This window comes from Bombina bombina, chromosome 3 (assembly GCF_027579735.1).
Source record: "Bombina bombina isolate aBomBom1 chromosome 3, aBomBom1.pri, whole genome shotgun sequence".
In the NCBI taxonomy this organism is placed as follows: domain Eukaryota; kingdom Metazoa; phylum Chordata; class Amphibia; order Anura; family Bombinatoridae; genus Bombina; species Bombina bombina.
In genome coordinates this window covers 701,590,133-701,609,109 of record NC_069501.1, presented here as the reverse complement: position 1 = coordinate 701,609,109, position 18,977 = coordinate 701,590,133, and the positions used below count along the sequence as shown (strand labels likewise).

Genomic DNA, 18,977 nt, shown 5'->3' with positions numbered 1-18,977 from the left:
TTGTCAGCATTTGCCTGCTAAAAACAATAAAATGTACATCCAAACACTCAGAGGCTGCTGGCGATTTTTATTCCCCTTTTTTTTGTGCACTAACATGCATGTGCCACTAGTAAACAATCACACAGCGTTTCATGTCCCTTTAAGATTAAAGTGCTGCAAATACCTCTATGTCAGACACCAACAGTATTGAGTTTGAAGTGGTGGAACAGATTACTACTGAAAGACCACATTTATGGCACTACAATAGAAAAAAATGGAATACAAAAGTCCCTTTATGAAATGCAATTTTATTGTTTGTTTAGAATCACCAGTGGCATGTTTAAAAGGTGTACACACCTTAACTGTGTTAAGCAAAATAAGGTTGATGTTCAAAACAGACATTAGTACTTATCAAATTAAAAAGGGGGATTTCAACAGGGATTTCTGGAATAGCCAATTCAGTCTGGAAAGGAGGGCATCAAGATTGTTTTCAGAGAGATCCATACCTTTTTTTTTGTTTAGGCTTCACTTACAAAATTAGACCGATAAATACTTCAATAAACAGGCATCACACATATTGGAAAAAAATATATTTTGGAAGAACTCACTACAGGAGGAGAATTTCAAAATCAAATTACATGAAAATATACATCACTTTTTTTTTTACATTAGGTGAGGAAAATACAGCAATAGAAGGATAAAAAGGTAAAATGAGGTGGAAATGAGGATAGCAAAAGAATGTAACAAGTCTGCAACAGAAAATACAATACGTTAAACTTTGAAGATGCTGTGATAAGTCAATATCAATGCTTTTCTTTTCTGAATTTTAATACCAGACATCTGAGGAATAGGACTGCACAGAACAGTTACCAATGGTCACTAGTCTTTATTTAAAGCAGCTGGTTTCTGAGTGCTCTTGTAGCAAAACCACTATGACCTGAACAAACAGCAGACCTGCTAAATACTTCTCACCTTCCAAATCATTTTTCTATAATCTGTGGGGTTCATTTTTCCAAGGACACAAAATAGCAGGCAACAAGGCACTTCAGAAGTTTAATTACCAGAGTTTTGTCCCCTTAGGGGCTATATGTATGTAATTATTTAAAAGGTAACTAAATTCCTGCAGTGACCCAACAAGTTAAGGGAAATAAATTATACAATGCCATCTACAAAATTATTTACCACTGGTGTACTAAAGTGTTGCATGAAATGAAGACAAGAATGCATCCCTGTCTCAAAGGCTCCCCCATAAGGGCGTGCAGTATTTAAAAAAAACTACTCTAGATAAGGGCCAAATCTAAAAGCTTAAAAGAAAAAAATATATTTATATATAAACTTTGAGCTTTGTATGCATAGTGAAGTCAGTGGCCATTCTAAGACTAGAAGGAAGATACAAGTTGGAAAGGCTTCAATTACCTTAACAGATATGGAAGCAAATTTAAAAGAATTTAATCTAATGGCTTACATTTTTACATGCTTTTTTACAAAAATCACTGCTGGAGATATCAAACTGAAAAGAAGGCCGGAAAAAGCCAAACTATGACTGTTCTTCCTTTTATTCTTCATTTTGTTTCTTCTTTCCTTTTTGCATTTCCACTAGACTACACAATTTTTACCCTAAAAAAGTATTTATTTGGTACAATGTGTATTTATGGATGTACATGAATAGTATATATATATTATCCAGATCATGTTGTGCTATGTACAAGTCTGTACAATTCTTCCTGAAGTTTAAAGCAGTTCATTGGATTTTGAAATGTGAAAATCACCTATAGGTTGGCACTTGTTAGGTATGTCAGATACCTGGCATGTTTTATTGCAATCCAGTGCCAGCCAGTATTTGCCAAATTACAATAAAAAGTCCAGCAAAAAAGGTGGGTAGAGTGCAGGAAAAACAGTGCCTTGTTTCTCAAATGGAGACCTGAAATAAAGGAAAGTAATTTAACATTATAAGTAAAACATTTTGTCCAGCTTAAAACCAACCCCTCCCCCCCCCAACCCCCCCAAAAAACAAAAAAAACCCAACCAGTTTGTACACACACTACAAAACAGTTTCTGGAACACTCATTCTGAGCCAGCATTGCATTTTAGAGAGTATTCTTAAAATCTTTTCTGGATAAACCACATCTAGACAATAGTTAGAAGAAAATGTTTCCTCTGCCATATTTGCATATGACAACAATGACATTTTAACTTGCACACACTGTAAATGATATAACATTTGTTCTGGAATTTTTGTCCCAAAGGTATGATTATAAAAAGTGGGTCACTCCTTAGAGAGTTTGGCACAAACTAATTTGGTATCAGATCTAAATCACCAACAACTGAAAGTAAGACATTTTAAATTTGATTAATAAAGAGTGGTTACCTATTAGAATTTCTGATGGAAATTAAAGAGACAGTATATTCAAAATTAAACTTTCATGATTCAGAAAGAGCATGCAAATCTAACTTCCCAATCTATTCCTGTAACCCAATTTGCTTCATTCTCTTAGAAGCATGTGTTGAAAAGCATACTTGGGTAGGCTCAGAAGCAGCAGTGCACTACCAGGAGCAAGCTGATGATTGGTGGCTGCACATATATGCCTCTAGTCCAGAGCTTTCCAAACTTTTCAGGTTGGTGACACACTTTTTAAACCTACATCATTTTATGACACAGTAATTCAGTTGTAGAAGCAAACAGGAGGTTAAACTAACTTGTTTTAAGAGATACACACACATACATAAATGATATAATAACAAAATATATTTACAAGTAACAGTATGTATGTAAAAAAATTAAAAAAAGTTTAATACCACCAATAGCTACTTACTATTTTAATGGGACGTATGAGGTTGATGGGTAAACAGTTTCTGAATATTTAGTGGAATATTAGATAAAGACATTTTATCATCAAGCATTTTTAAGCTTCCACTTCCTATGCATATATCAAGAGCAGGAGCAGCAATGCCTACTGGGAGCTAGCTGCAGAAAAAAAAAACTTTGACTTCTGACTTCAGCTCAGCGTTTAAGCTGCCGGCCTCAGAGCTCTGCGAGTTGTACGGACTACTGCCCGCACTGCTGTCCCACTCACTAACTACACATGCAGTCAAGAGCCGATTGAGGAGACTACACGTGCAGTCAGGAGCCAATGTACCGCCAAAGCCGCCAATGGGAATAGTTTCAGTTCCCACTGAGCTGCACCAATAGGTTAAGATGATCTGTGACCCACTAGGTATCATTCACGTATCAACAATGTGATATGCGTAGTAGGCAGGCGGAAAGTCGGAAACCACAAGAAAAATGTAAAAAGAAATTTCAATTAAAAAAAAATTGTGCTAAAGCAGGGACACACTTACACACTGCTGCCGACACACTGTGTCACGACACAGTTTGGAAAACACTGCTCTAGTCACTGAATCACTAGAAGTGTTCAGCTAGCTCCCAGCAAAGGATACCAAGAGAATGAAGCAAAATGGAAAGTTATTTAAAATTTTATTCTCTATCTGAATCATGAAAGAAACATGAAAAAAAGGAAATTTATGCTTACCTGATAAATTGATTTCTTCTACGATAAGACGAGTCCACAGATTTCATCCTTACTTGTGGGATATTATCCTCCTGCTAACAGGAAGTGGCAAAGAGCACCACAGCAGAGCTGTATATATAGCTCCTCCCTTCCCCTCCACCCCCAGTCATTCGACCGAAGGTTTAAGGAAGAGAAAGGAAAAGCTAAAAGGGGCAGAGGTGACTGAAGTTGTAAAAAATTAAACATAATCTGTCTTAAAATGACAGGGAGAGCCGTGGACTCGTCGTATCGTAGAAGAAATCAATTTATCAGGTAAGCATAAATTTCCTTTTCTTCTACAAGATACGAGTCCACGGATTTCATCCTTACTTGTGGGATACAATACCAAAGCTACAGGACACGGATGAAAGGGAGGGACAAGACAGAGACCTAAACGGAAGGCACCACTGCTTGAAGAACCTTTCTCCCAAAAACAGCCTCAGAAGAAGCAAAAGTATCAAATTTTTAAAATTTTGAAAAAGTGTGAAGGGACGACCAAGTCGCAGCCTTACAAATCTGTTCAACAAATGCATCGTTTTTAAAGGCCCATGTGGAAGCCACAGCCCTAGTAGAATGAGCCGTAATTCTTTCAGGAGGCTGCTGTCCAGCAGTCTCATATGCCAGGCGGATGATACTCCTCAGCCAAAAAGAAAGAGAGGTAGCCGTAGCTTTCTGACCCCTACGCTTTCCAGAATAAACAATGAATAATAAAGATGATTGACGGAAATCCTTAGTTGCCTGCAAGTAGAACTTTAAGACACGGACAACGTCCAGGTTATGTAACAGACGCTCCTTCTTAGAAGAAGGATTAGGACACAAGGAAGGAACAACAATTTCCTGATTAATATTCTTATTTGAAACAACCTTAGGAAGAAAACCAGGTTTGGTACGTAAAACCACCTTATCAGAATGAAATATGAGATAAGGCAATCACACTAACGCTGAAAGCTCAGAAACTCTTTGAGCAGAAGAAATAGCAACCAAAAACAGAACTTTCCAAGATAACAATTTAATATCTATGGAATGCATGGGTTCAAACGGAACCCCTTGAAGAACTAAATTCAAACTCCAGGGAGGAGTAATTGGTCTAAATACAGGCTTAATTCTAGTTAGAGCCTGACAAAAAGACTGAACATCTGGCACATCTGCCAAACGTTTGTGAAACATTGACAAAGCAGAAATCTGTCCCTTTAAGGAACTTGCTAACCCTTTCTTCAATCCTTCTTGGAGAAAAGACAGAATCCTGGGAATCCTAACTTTACTCCATGAGAAACCCTTGGATTCACACCAATAAAGATATTTACGCCATATCTTATGATAGATTTTTCTAGTGACAGGCTTTCTAGCCTGTATCAAAGTATCGATGACCGAATCGGAGAATCCTCGCTTAGATAAAATCAAGCGTTCAATCTCCATGCAGTCAGCTGCAGAGAAATTAGATTTGGATGTTGGAAAGGACCTTGAATGAGAAGGTCCTGTCTCAAAGGGAGTTTCCACGGTGGCAGAGAGGATATGTCCACTAGATCCGCATATCAAGTCCTGCGTGGCCACGCAGGCGCTATAAGGATTACTGAAGCTCTCTCCTGTTTGATTCGAGCAATCACGCGTGGAAGGAGAGGAAACAGTGGAAACACATAAGCTAGGCACTGCCAAGGCATCTATCAGTTCGGCCTGAGGATCCCTCGACCTGGATCCGTATCTTGGAAGCTTGGCATTCTGTCGAGATGCCATCAGATCCAATTCCGGTCTGCCCCATCGGAGAATCAGTGAGGCAAACACCTCCGGGTGGAGTTCCCACTCCCCCGGATGAAAGGTCTGTCGACTTAGAAAATCCGCTTCCCAGTTCTCTACATCTGGGATGTAGATTGCTGACAGATGACAAGAGTGGGCCTCCGCCCATCGGATTATCTTGGATACTTCTATTTGGAACGGGACAAATTACTCCCATGGTAGAAAGGTCTTTTACACAGCGTAAGAACGCCTCTCTTTATCTGGTCTGCTGATAATCTTGAAAGATGAAATCTCCCTCTTGGGAGAAAGTCCTTGAATTCTAATTGGTAACCGTGGGTCACTATTTCCAGCGCCCAGGGGTCCTCAACATCTCTTGCCCAAGCCTGGGCAAAGAAAGAAAGTCTGCCGCCTACTGGATCGGGGGCCGCCCCTTCATGCTGTCTTTGTAGCAGCAGCAGGCTTCTTGGAATGTTTACCATTATTCCAATTCTGGTTGGGTTTCCAGACTGACTTAGACTGGGTAAAATTCCCTTCCTGCTTTGTGGAGGAAGAAGAAGCCGAGGGTCCTCCTTTAAAATTCCGAAAGGAACGAAAATTATTTTGTTTACCCCTCATCTTAACAGCCTTATCCTGAGGTAGGGCATGGCCTTTACCTCCTGTAATGTCAGAAATGATTTCCTTCAATTCAGGCCCGAAAAGGGTCTTACCTTTAATAGGAATAGCTAAAAGCTTAGTTTTTGATGATACATCAGCAGACCAAGATTTGAGCCACAGCGCTCTACGCGCTAGAATAGCAGATCCTGCATTTTTCGCCGCTAATTTAGCAATTTGAAAAGCGGCATCAGTAATAAAAGAATTAGCTAGCTTGAAAGCCTTAATTCTATCCAAAATATCATCTAACGGGGTCTCAACCTTAAGAGACTCTTCCAGAGCCTCAAACCAAAAAGCTGCTGCAGTAGTTACTGGAACAATGCAAGCCGTAGGTTGTAAAAGAAACCCCTGATTAATAAATAATTTCTTTAGAAGACCCTCTAATTTTTTATCCATAGGGTCTTTGAAAGCACAACTGTCCTCAATGGGTATAGTTGTACGCTTAGCCAGGGTAGATATCGTTGCCTCTACCTTAGGGGCCGTTTGCCACGAGTCCCGAATGGTGTCAGATATGGGAAACATTTTCTTAAAAATTAGGAGGGGGAGAAAACGGTATACTTGGTCTATCAAATTCCTTTTTTTATCATTTCCGAAATTCTTTTAGAAACCGGAAAAACATCAGTGTAAGTAGGTACCTCTAGATATTTGTCCATCTTACACAATTTCTCTGGTGGTATTACAATAGGGTCACAATCATCCAGAGTCGCTAAAACCTCCCTAAGTAACAGGCGGAGATGTTCAAGCTTAAATTTAAAGGACATAGCCTCCTAATCTGTCTGAGGTAACACATTCCCCGAGTCTGAAACCTCTCCCTCAGACAGCAATTCCCTGACCCCCAACTCAAAACACTGTGAGGGTACATCGGAAATAGCTAATAAAGCATCAGAGGATTCAGTATTCACATTAATACCTGACCTACTGCGTTTACCCTGTAACACTGGTAATTTAGATAATACCTCTGTAAGGGTAGTTGACATAACTGCAGCCATCTCCTGCAGAGTAAAGGAATTAGACGCACTAGAGGTACTTGGCGTCACTTGTGTGGGCGTTAATGGTTGTGACACTTGGGGAGAATTGGATGGCATATCCTGATTTTCTTCAGACTGAGAATAATCCTTAGACTCATCCTTAGACACACTATCTTTACTTAGAATATGCTCTTTACAATGTAAGGCCCTTTCAGTACAAGAGGTACACAATGTAAGAGTGGGTTCCACAATGGCATCTAAACACATAGAACACTGAGATTCCTCAATGTCAGACATGCTGAACAGACCAGTAAAAACCAACAATAGTCATTTATTAAATGCTTTAAACAGTTTTCAGAAAACGTGTACTGTGTCTTTAAAAAATAAAAAGTGAACAATTTTTTCAAAAGTGCGGTAAACCGTTAATTTATCTTCAAAATTAACTCAATCCCAAATAAGGTTTCCAAAAATTATTGCACCCTAAGTATTAAGGGAAGGATTAACTGCTAAAAAACAGAATTTATGTTTACCTGATAAATTACTTTCTCCAACGGTGTGTCCGGTCCACGGCGTCATCCTTACTTGTGGGATATTCTCTTCCCCAACAGGAAATGGCAAAGAGCCCAGCAAAGCTGGTCACATGATCCCCCCTAGGCTCCGCCTACCCCAGTCATTCGACCAACGTTAAGGAGGAATATTTGCATAGGAGAAACCATATGATACCGTGGTGACTGTAGTTAAAGAAAATAAATTATCAGACCTGATTAAAAAACCAGGGCGGGCCGTGGACCGGACACACCGTTGGAGAAAGTAATTTATCAGGTAAACATAAATTCTGTTTTCTCCAACATAGGTGTGTCCGGTCCACGGCGTCATCCTTACTTGTGGGAACCAATACCAAAGCTTTAGGACACGGATGAAGGGAGGGAGCAAATCAGGTCACCTAAATGGAAGGCACCACGGCTTGCAAAACCTTTCTCCCAAAAATAGCCTCAGAAGAAGCAAAAGTATCAAACTTGTAAAATTTGGTAAAAGTGTGCAGTGAAGACCAAGTCGCTGCCCTACATATCTGATCAACAGAAGCCTCGTTCTTGAAGGCCCATGTGGAAGCCACAGCCCTAGTGGAATGAGCTGTGATTCTTTCAGGAGGCTGCCGTCCGGCAGTCTCGTAAGCCAATCTGATGATGCTTTTAATCCAAAAAGAGAGAGAGGTAGAAGTTGCTTTTTTACCTCTCCTTTTACCAGAATAAACAACAAACAAGGAAGATGTTTGTCTAAAATCCTTTGTAGCATCTAAATAGAATTTTAGAGCGCGAACAACATCCAAATTGTGCAACAAACGTTCCTTCTTCGAAACTGGTTTCGGACACAAAGAAGGCACGACTATCTCCTGGTTAATGTTTTTGTTAGAAACAACTTTTGGAAGAAAACCAGGTTTAGTACGTAAAACCACCTTATCTGCATGGAACACCAGATAAGGAGGAGAACACTGCAGAGCAGATAATTCTGAAACTCTTCTAGCAGAAGAAATTGCAACCAAAAACAAAACTTTCCAAGATAATAACTTAATATCAACGGAATGTAAGGGTTCAAACGGAACCCCCTGAAGAACTGAAAGAACTAAGTTGAGACTCCAAGGAGGAGTCAAAGGTTTGTAAACAGGCTTGATTCTAACCAGAGCCTGAACAAAGGCTTGAACATCTGGCACAGCTGCCAGCTTTTTGTGAAGTAACACAGACAAGGCAGAAATCTGTCCCTTCAAGGAACTTGCAGATAATCCTTTCTCCAATCCTTCTTGGAGAAAGGATAGAATCTTAGGAATCTTTACCTTGTCCCAGGGGAATCCTTTAGATTCACACCAACAGATATATTTTTTCCATATTTTGTGGTAAATTTTTCTAGTTACAGGCTTTCTGGCCTGAACAAGAGTATCAATAACAGAATCTGAGAACCCTCGTTTTGATAAAATCAAGCGTTCAATCTCCAAGCAGTCAGCTGGAGTGAGACCAGATTCGGATGTTCGAACGGACCTTGAACAAGAAGGTCTCGTCTCAAAGGTAGCTTCCATGGTGGAGCCGATGACATATTCACCAGATCTGCATACCAAGTCCTGCGTGGCCACGCAGGAGCTATCAAGATCACCGACGCCCTCTCCTGATGGATCCTGGCTACCAGCCTGGGAATGAGAGGAAACGGCGGGAATACATAAGCTAGTTTGAAGGTCCAAGGTGCTACTAGTGCATCTACTAGAGTCGCCTTGGGATCCCTGGATCTGGACCCGTAGCAAGGAACCTTGAAGTTCTGACGAGAGGCCATCAGATCCATGTCTGGAATGCCCCACAGTTGAGTGATTTGGGCAAAGATTTCCGGATGGAGTTCCCACTCCCCCGGATGCAATGTCTGACGACTCAGAAAATCCGCTTCCCAATTTTCCACTCCTGGGATGTGGATTGCAGACAGGTGGCAGGAGCGAGTCTCCGCCCATTGAATGATTTTGGTCACTTCTTCCATCGCCAGGGAACTCCTTGTTCCCCCCTGATGGTTGATGTACGCAACAGTCGTCATGTTGTCTGATTGAAACCGTATGAACTTGGCCTTCGCTAGCTGAGGCCAAGCCTTGAGAGCATTGAATATCGCTCTCAGTTCCAGAATATTTATCGGTAGAAGAGATTCTTCCCGAGACCAAAGACCCTGAGCTTTCAGGGATCCCCAGACCGCGCCCCAGCCCATCAGACTGGCGTCGGTCGTGACAATGACCCACTCTGGTCTGCGGAAGGTCATCCCTTGTGACAGGTTGTCCAGGGACAGCCACCAACGGAGTGAGTCTCTGGTCCTCTGATTTACTTGTATCTTCGGAGACAAGTCTGTATAGTCCCCATTCCACTGACTGAGCATGCACAGTTGTAATGGTCTCAGATGAATGCGCGCAAAAGGAACTATGTCCATTGCCGCTACCATCAAACCTATTACTTCCATGCACTGCGCTATGGAAGGAAGAGGAACGGAATGAAGTGTCCGACAAGAGTTTAGAAGTTTTGTCTTTCTGGCCTCTGTCAGAAAAATCCTCATTTCTAAGGAGTCTATTATTGTTCCCAAGAAGGGAACCCTTGTCGACGGAGATAGAGAACTCTTTTCCACGTTCACTTTCCATCCGTGAGATCTGAGAAAGGCCAGGACTATGTCCGTGTGAGCCTTTGCGTGAGGAAGGGACGACGCTTGAATCAGAATGTCGTCCAAGTAAGGTACTACTGCAATGCCCCTTGGTCTTAGCACCGCTAGAAGGGACCCTAGTACCTTTGTGAAAATCCTTGGAGCAGTGGCTAATCCGAAAGGAAGCGCCACGAACTGGTAATGCTTGTCCAGGAATGCGAACCTTAGGAACCGATGATGTTCCTTGTGGATAGGAATATGTAGATACGCATCCTTTAAATCCACCATGGTCATGAATTGACCTTCCTGGATGGAAGGAAGAATTGTTCGAATGGTTTCCATCTTGAACGATGGAACCTTGAGAAACTTGTTTAAGATCTTGAGATCTAAGATTGGTCTGAACGTTCCCTCTTTTTTGGGAACTATGAACAGATTGGAGTAGAACCCCATCCCTTGTTCTCCTAATGGAAAAGGATGAATCACTCCCATTTTTAGCAGGTCTTCTACACAATGTAAGAATGCCTGTCTTTTTATGTGGTCTGAAGACAATTGAGACCTGTGGAACCTCCCCCTTGGGGGAAGCCCCTTGAATTCCAGAAGATAACCTTGGGAGACTATTTCTAGTGCCCAAGGATCCAGAACATCTCTTGCCCAAGCCTGAGCGAAGAGAGAGAGTCTGCCCCCCACCAGATCCGGTCCCGGATCGGGGGCCAACATTTCATGCTGTCTTGGTAGCAGTGGCAGGTTTCTTGGCCTGCTTTCCCTTGTTCCAGCCTTGCATTGGTCTCCAGGCTGGCTTGGCTTGAGAAGTATTACCCTCTTGCTTAGAGGACGTAGCACTTGGGGCTGGTCCGTTTCTACGAAAGGGACGAAAATTAGGTTTATTTTTGGCCTTGAAAGACCTATCCTGAGGAAGGGCGTGGCCCTTACCCCCAGTGATATCAGAGATAATCTCTTTCAAGTCAGGGCCAAACAGCGTTTTCCCCTTGAAAGGAATGTTAAGTAGTTTGTTCTTGGAAGACGCATCCGCTGACCAAGATTTCAACCAAAGCGCTCTGCGCGCCACAATAGCAAACCCAGAATTTTTCGCCGCTAACCTAGCCAATTGCAAAGTGGCGTCTAGGGTGAAAGAATTAGCCAATTTGAGAGCACGGATTCTGTCCATAATCTCCTCATAAGGAGGAGAATCACTATCGATCGCCTTAACTAGTTCATCGAACCAGAAACACGCGGCTGTAGTGACAGGGACAATGCATGAAATTGGTTGTAGAAGGTAACCTTGCTGAACAAACATCTTTTTAAGCAAACCTTCTAATTTTTTATCCATAGGATCTTTGAAAGCACAACTATCTTCTATGGGTATAGTGGTGCGTTTGTTTAAAGTAGAAACCGCTCCCTCGACCTTGGGGACTGTCTGCCATAAGTCCTTTCTGGGGTCGACCATAGGAAACAATTTTTTAAATATGGGGGGAGGGACGAAAGGTATACCGGGCCTTTCCCATTCTTTATTTACAATGTCCGCCACCCGCTTGGGTATAGGAAAAGCTTCTGGGAGCCCCGGGACCTCTAGGAACTTGTCCATTTTACATAGTTTCTCTGGGATGATCAAATTCTCACAATCATCCAGAGTGGATAATACCTCCTAAAGCAGAGCGCGGAGATGTTCCAACTTAAATTTAAATGTAATCACATCGGGTTCAGCTTGTTGAGAAATATTCCCTGAATCTGAAATTTCTCCCTCAGACAAAACCTCCCTGGCCCCCTCAGACTGGTGTAGGGGCATTTCAGAACCATTATCATCAGCGTCCTCATGCTCTTCAGTATCTAAAACAGAGCAGTCGCGCTTACGCTGATAAGTGGGCATTTTGGCTAAAATGTTTTTGATAGAATTATCCATTACAGCCGTTAATTGTTGCATAGTAAGGAGTATTGGCGCGCTAGATGTACTAGGGGCCTCCTGAGTGGGCAAGACTCGTGTAGACGAAGGAGGGAATGATGCAGTACCATGCTTACTCCCCTCACTTGAGGAATCATCTTGGGCATCATTTTCAGTGTCACATAAATCACATTTATTTAAATGAGAAGGAACCCTGGCTTCCCCACATTCAGAACACAGTCTATCTGGTAGTTCAGACATGTTAAACAGGCATAAACTTGATAACAAAGTACAAAAAACGTTTTAAAATAAAACCGTTACTGTCACTTTAAATTTTAAACTGAACACACTTTATTACTGCAATTGCGAAAAAGTATGAAGGAATTGTTCAAAATTCACCAAAATTTCACCACAGTGTCTTAAAGCCTTAAAAGTATTGCACACCAAATTTGGAAGCTTTAACCCTTAAAATAACGGAACCGGAGCCGTTTTTAACTTTAACCCATTTACAGTCCCTGGTATCTGCTTTGCTGAGACCCAACCAAGCCCAAAGGGGAATACGATACCAAATGATGCCTTCAGAAAGTCTTTTCTATGTATCAGAGCTCCTCACACATGCGACTGCATGTCATGCCTCTCAAAAACAAGTGCGCAATACCGGCGCGAAAATGAGGCTCGGCCTATGATTAGGGAAAGCCCCTAAAGAATAAGGTGTCTAAAACAGTGCCTGCCGATATTATTTTACCAAAATACCCAGATTAAATGATTCCTCAAGGCTAAATATGTGTAATATATGAATCGATTTAGCCCAGAAAAAGTCTACAGTCTTAATAAGCCCTTGTGAAGCCCTTATTTACTTTCTGAATAAACATGGCTTACCGGATCCCATAGGGAAAATGACAGCTTCCAGCATTACATCGTCTTGTTAGAATGTGTCATACCTCAAGCAGCAAAAGACTGCTCACTGTTCCCCCAACTGAAGTTAATTCCTCTCAACAGTCCTGTGTGGAACAGCCATGGATTTTAGTAACGGTTGCTAAAATCATTTTCCTCTTACAAACAGAAATCTTCATCTCTTTTCTGTTTCAGAGTAAATAGTACATACCAGCACTATTTTAAAATAACAAACTCTTGATTGAATAATAAAAACTACAGTTAAACACTAAAAAACTCTAAGCCATCTCCGTGGAGATGTTGCCTGTACAACGGCAAAGAGAATGACTGGGGTAGGCGGAGCCTAGGAGGGATCATGTGACCAGCTTTGCTGGGCTCTTTGCCATTTCCTGTTGGGGAAGAGAATATCCCACAAGTAAGGATGACGCCGTGGACCGGACACACCTATGTTGGAGAAAGTATTTATAGCCATTTATAATAAAGTCAGCAAAAAAATACCCTCTGCACCTCGCCACAGCTCTGCTGTGGCGCCTACCTGCCCCCAGGTACTTTGAGAAGACTCAACAACAATCCGGAGAGGAAAGAACTCTGCTTAAGCTCCACCGGAGCTAATGCCTGCTGCTTCCTAGCCAGAATACAGAGCGCGTCTGAGCGTGTGAAAATAAGCCCCGCCCATCAGGACCGATGACCGAGTAGGCCCAGACAACCGCATGGAGGAGCGGTTACGATACAAGCCATGTGGAAATGATTACCCCTTAATAAAATACTGCGGTCATAATGTGTAACAACCAACCGCAAAACATATAACCCAGTGTCTTTATAATGAATCTTTCAGTCTCTGTCATTAAAAACCTTGCCCAAAAAAAAAATAAAAAAAAATAACAGAATAAAATAAATAATTAATAGGTTTCAGTAACACCCCCCTTGAAGATATGTCTACTGCTTACCCCTTCCCTAACAGGGAATACATTTTCAGCCGTTTTCTGACATACCAAGTCTCCTCAGAATAAAAGGCTGCACATAACTCAATGCTGCTGGTAGCATGAATCGGTCTCCACACTGAAGATGTCTCCTGTATTACCTTCAGATCTGTGGTAACCAACATGGATCTTAGTTACAGCTGCTAAGATCATCAACCTCAGGGCAGAATTCTTCTTCCAAATCCCCCTGAGGGAAACAGTACTCACCGGTACCATTTAAAATAAAAAACTTCTTGATTGAAGAAACTAACACTAACACCTCACTTTACCTCTTCCTAGTATAACACAGGCATAGAGAATGACTGGGGGTGGAGGGGAAGGGAGGAGCTATATATACAGCTCTGCTGTGGTGCTCTTTGCCACTTCCTGTTAGCAGGAGGATAATATCCCACAAGGATGAAATCCGTGGACTCGTATCTTGTAGAAGAAACATTACTTTAGTATAAAATAGGGGGATAGAAACCCACACCACACAAAAACAAAAACACATTACCCTGAATTCATGAAGCTATGAGCTGCTACTTAAATGTCACTCAAAAGCAGTCTCTTGGCTTTTTCTAACACAGCGTGCAACTTTTCTTTTAAATTCTCCATTCCGGTCTTCTCTCCACTCTTTCTGTTAAAAAACAAAACAAAAAATATTGCTTTAAATACCTAAACCAATTAACAATACACATTTTTTAAAAATGGGAGGGTGTGTGTGTGATCATTTTTATTTATTTATATAAAATTTTCCAAAATTTACAAAGAAAGTTAAAAATAAAGAGCAAAAACTAAAATAAAATTTGTGTTTACATGTATTGCAAGATTTGACATATAGGACAACACAAAGGGAGATAAAATCTGTCTTAATTTAAAAGAACTTTCCAATTTACGTCTATTGTCTAATTTGCTTCATTTTATTGATATCCTTTGTCGAAAAGCATATCTAGATAGGCTTAGTAGCTGCTGATTGTTGGCTGCATAAAGATCCCTCATGTGATTGGCTGACCCTTGTGTATTATTTCTTTAACAAAGGATATCTAAAGAATGAAGCAAATCAGATGTTTAAAATTGTATTCTCTATCTGAATGATGAAAGAAAAAAAAAAAAGTGTGTGTTTCATGTCCCTTTAAATAAAAAGGGGTAGTAGACACTCCTGTCTTCTCCTTTTGGAGTGTGAAATAATCAGTTAATGTATTATTAATATAAGCAGATCATGGTTCATTAAAAAACATAATTTATGCTTACCTGATAAATTTATTTCTCTTGTAGTGTATCCAGTCCACGGATCATCCATTACTTGTGGGATATTCTCCTTCCCAACAGGAAGTTGCAAGAGGATCACCCACAGCAGAGCTGCTATATAGCTCCTCCCCTCATTGCCATATCCAGTCATTCGACCGAAACAAGCCGAGAAAGGAGAAACCATAGGGTGCAGTGGTGACTGTAGTTTAATTAAAATTTAGACCTGCCTGAAAAGGACAGGGCGGGCCATGGACTGGATACACTACAAGAGAAATAAATTTATCAGGTAAGCATAAATTATGTTTTCTCTTGTTAAGTGTATCCAGTCCACAGATCATCCATTACTTGTGGGATACCAATACCAAAGCTAAAGTACACGGATGATGGGAGGGACAAGGCAGGAACTTAAACGGAAGGAACCACTGCCTGTAGAACCTCTCTCCCAAAAACAGCCTCCGAAGAAGCAAAAGAATCAAATTTGGAAAATTTGGAAAAAGTATGAAGCGAAGACCAAGTTGCAGCCTTGCAAATCTGTTCAACAGAGGCCTCATTTTTAAAGGCCCAGGTGGAAGCCACAGCTCTAGTAGAATGAGCTGTAATCCTTTCAGGAGGCTGCTGTCCAGCAGTCTCATAGGCTAAACGGATTATACTCCAAAGCCAAAAAGAAAGAGGTTGCCAAGGCCTTCTGACCTCTCCTCTGTCCAGAGTAAACAACAAACAGGTTAGATGTTTGGCGAAAATCTTTAGTAGCCTGTAAGTAAAACTTCAAGGCACGGACTACGTCTAGATTTGAAGAAGGATTAGGACATAATGATGGAACAATAATCTCTTGATTGATATTCTTGTTAGAAACCACGTTAGGTAAAAACCCAGGTTTTGTACGCAGAACAACTTTATCTGAATGAAAGATCAGATAAGGAGAATCACAATGTAAGGCAGATAACTCCGAGACTCTTCGAGCCGAGGAAATAGCCATCAGAAAAAGAACTTTCCATGAAAGAAGTTTGATATCAATAGAATGAAGGGGTTCAAAAGGAACCCCTTGAAGAACTTTAAGAACCATGGAGGAGCAACAGGTTTAAACACAGGCTTAATTCTAACTAAAGCCTGACAAAATGCCTGAACGTCTGGAACTTCTGCCAGACGCTTGTGTAAAAGAATAGACAGAGCAGAAATCTGTCCCTTTAAAGAACTAGCTGATAATCCTTTGTCCAAACCCTCTCGGAGGAAGGACAATATCCTAGGAATCCTAACCCTACTCCATGAGTAATTCTTGAATTCACACCAATGAAGATATTTACGCCATATCTTGTGGTAAATTTTCCTGGTGACAGGCTTTCGTGCCTGCATTAAGGTATCAATTACTGACTCGGAGAAGCCACGCTTTGATAGGATCAAGCGTTCAATCTCCATGCAGTCAGTCTCAGAGAAAGTAGATTCGGATGATTGAAAGGACCTTGTATTAGAAGGTCTTGTCTCAGAGGCAGAGTCCATGGTGGAAAGGATGACATGTCCACTAGGTCTGCATACCAGGTCCTGCGTGGCCACGCAGGCGCTATCAATATCACCGATGCTCTTTCCTGTTTGATTTTGGCAATCAGACGAGGGAGCAGAGGAAACGGTGGAAACACATAAGCCAGGTTGAAGAACCAAGGCGCTGCTAGAGCATCTATCAGTGCCGCTTCTGGGTCCCTGGACCTGGATCCGTAACAAGGAAGCTTGGCGTTCTGGCGAGACGCCATGAGATCCAATTCTGGTTTGCCCCAACGGAGAACCAATTGAGCAAACACCTCCGGATGGAGTTCCCATTCCCCCGGATGAAAAGTCTGACGACTTAGAAAATCCGCCTCCCAGTTCTCTACACCTGGGATATGGATCGCTGACAGGTGGCAAGAGTGAGTCTCTGCCCAGCGAATTATCTTGGAGACTTCTGACATCGCTAGGGAACTCCTGGTTCCCCCTTGATGGTTGATGTAAGCCACAGTCGTGATGTTGTCCGACTGAAATCTGATGAACCTCAGTGTTGATAGCTGAGGCCAAGCCAGAAGAGCATTGAATATTGCTCTTAACTCCAGAATATTTATTGGGAGGATTTTCTCCTCCTGAGTCCATGAACCCTGAGCCTTCAGGGAGTTCCAGACTGCACCCCAACCTAGAAGGCTGGCATCTGTTGTTACAATTGTCCAATCTGGTCTGCGAAAGGTCATACCCTTGGACAGATGGGCCCGAGATAACCACCAGAGAAGAGAATCTCTGGTTTCCTGATCCAGATTTAGTAGAGGGGACAAATCTGTGTAATCCCCATTCCACTGACTGAGCATGCATAATTGCAGCGGTCTGAGATGCAGGCGCGCGAATGGCACTATGTCCATCGCCGCTACCATTAAGCCGATTACTTCCATGCACTGAGCCACCGTGGGGCACGGAATGGAGTGAAGAACACGGCAAGCATTTAGAAGTTTTGATAACCTGGACTCTGTCAGGTAAATTTTCATTTCTACAGAATCTATTAGAGTCCCTAGGAAGGAAACCCTTGTGAGAAGAGATAGAGAACTCTTTTCTTCGTTCACTTTCCAGTACAAAATATCTAACAGAGCTCAGCCTAGTTCCTTATAGCTCCTGGATAAAGGGTATCTAGCTTACCCTAGTAAGAACAACGAAAAAACAACAAATATTCCAAGAGCGCCAACTAGAGGCAAAGGAAAATTCTAACAGATGAATCAATTATCAAACATTATCAAACATTTATTCAACATATAGTTAATAACATGGATCCATGTAACATATATACTAAAATAAGCTAAAAATTCATAGTACTAACAAATAAATAATAATTGCTAAAAACACAATAATTGCTAAAAACACAATATAAGGGTATGTCACCAATTACGGGGATATACAAGGTAAGAGTCATATAAAATGGTATTTGAGGAGAAGATGGGGCAATATGTCAAATGGAGTCTATATATATAAAATTAAAAAAGTCCAGTGAATAAATCCAGTGAAAAAATCAAATATAAAAATAAACTGATGATGAAAGAACTTTTTGAAAAAAATCCCTTGGAGAGATTGTGTGAAAAAATGTGTGAAAAAATAAATGTAAAAAATATATATAAAATATATATATAAAAAATATATTAAAACTTAAAAATGGGGGATCCCCTAAAATCAATAAGTGTCAAAATATATGACAAAATAAAACAGTGTGTGTGTAAAATCCAGGTGAAAAAATATATAAATTGAAAATAGTGTGTATATAATATAATCCAGGTGAAAGTTTCAGTTATTAAATGTTAATGAATAATCCTCCTTGTGGCTAAATCCATATGAATGATGGTAATGAACTCTTTGAGCTAGATGACTTTACTTTTCTTTTCAATATAAACTCTGGTAATCCCTGTAAATCAAAAAAATAACATAGTGCAATAAAGTTTCAAAAAGCAGGAATCTTTTGAGCATTATTTCATTATTTTCTGCTTTTTGAAACTTTATTGCACTATGTTATTTTTTTGATTTACAGGGATTACCAGAGTTTATATTGAAAAGAAAAGTAAAGTCATCTAGCTCAAAGAGTTCATTACCATCATTCATATGGATTTAGCCACAAGGAGGATTATTCATTAACATTTAATAACTGAAACTTTCACCTGGATTATATTATATACACACTATTTTCAATTTATATATTTTTTCACCTGGATTTTATATTTTTTCACCTGGATTTTACACACACACTGTTTTATTTTGTCATATATTTTGTCACTTATTTTTGACACTTATTGATTTTAGGGGGTCCCCCATTTTTAAGTTTTAATATATTTTTTATATATATATTTTATATATATTTTTTACATTTATTTTTTCACACAATCTCTCCAAGGGATTTTTTTCAAAAAGTTCTTTCATCATCAGTTTATTTTTATATTTGATTTTTTCACTGGATTTATTCACTGGACTTTTTTTAATTTTATAT

General features: G+C 40.6%; 1 protein-coding gene across 2 annotated transcripts in view; it reads right to left on the bottom strand.

Annotated features, from left to right (window-relative positions):
* Positions 1-271: 271 nt before the first annotated feature.
* Positions 272-18,977, bottom strand: part of UBE2G1 (ubiquitin conjugating enzyme E2 G1) — a 218,928-nt gene continuing 200,222 nt past the window's right edge. For both annotated transcript variants that reach the window (XM_053707499.1, XM_053707498.1), the window contains exons 5-6: positions 14,271-14,393; positions 272-1,900 (exon numbers count right to left, since the gene is read on the bottom strand). In XM_053707499.1, coding sequence (XP_053563474.1) covers positions 14,307-14,393 — 87 coding nt within the window. In that variant the 3' untranslated portion in view covers positions 272-1,900; positions 14,271-14,306. The remainder of the gene's footprint in view (positions 1,901-14,270; positions 14,394-18,977) is intronic.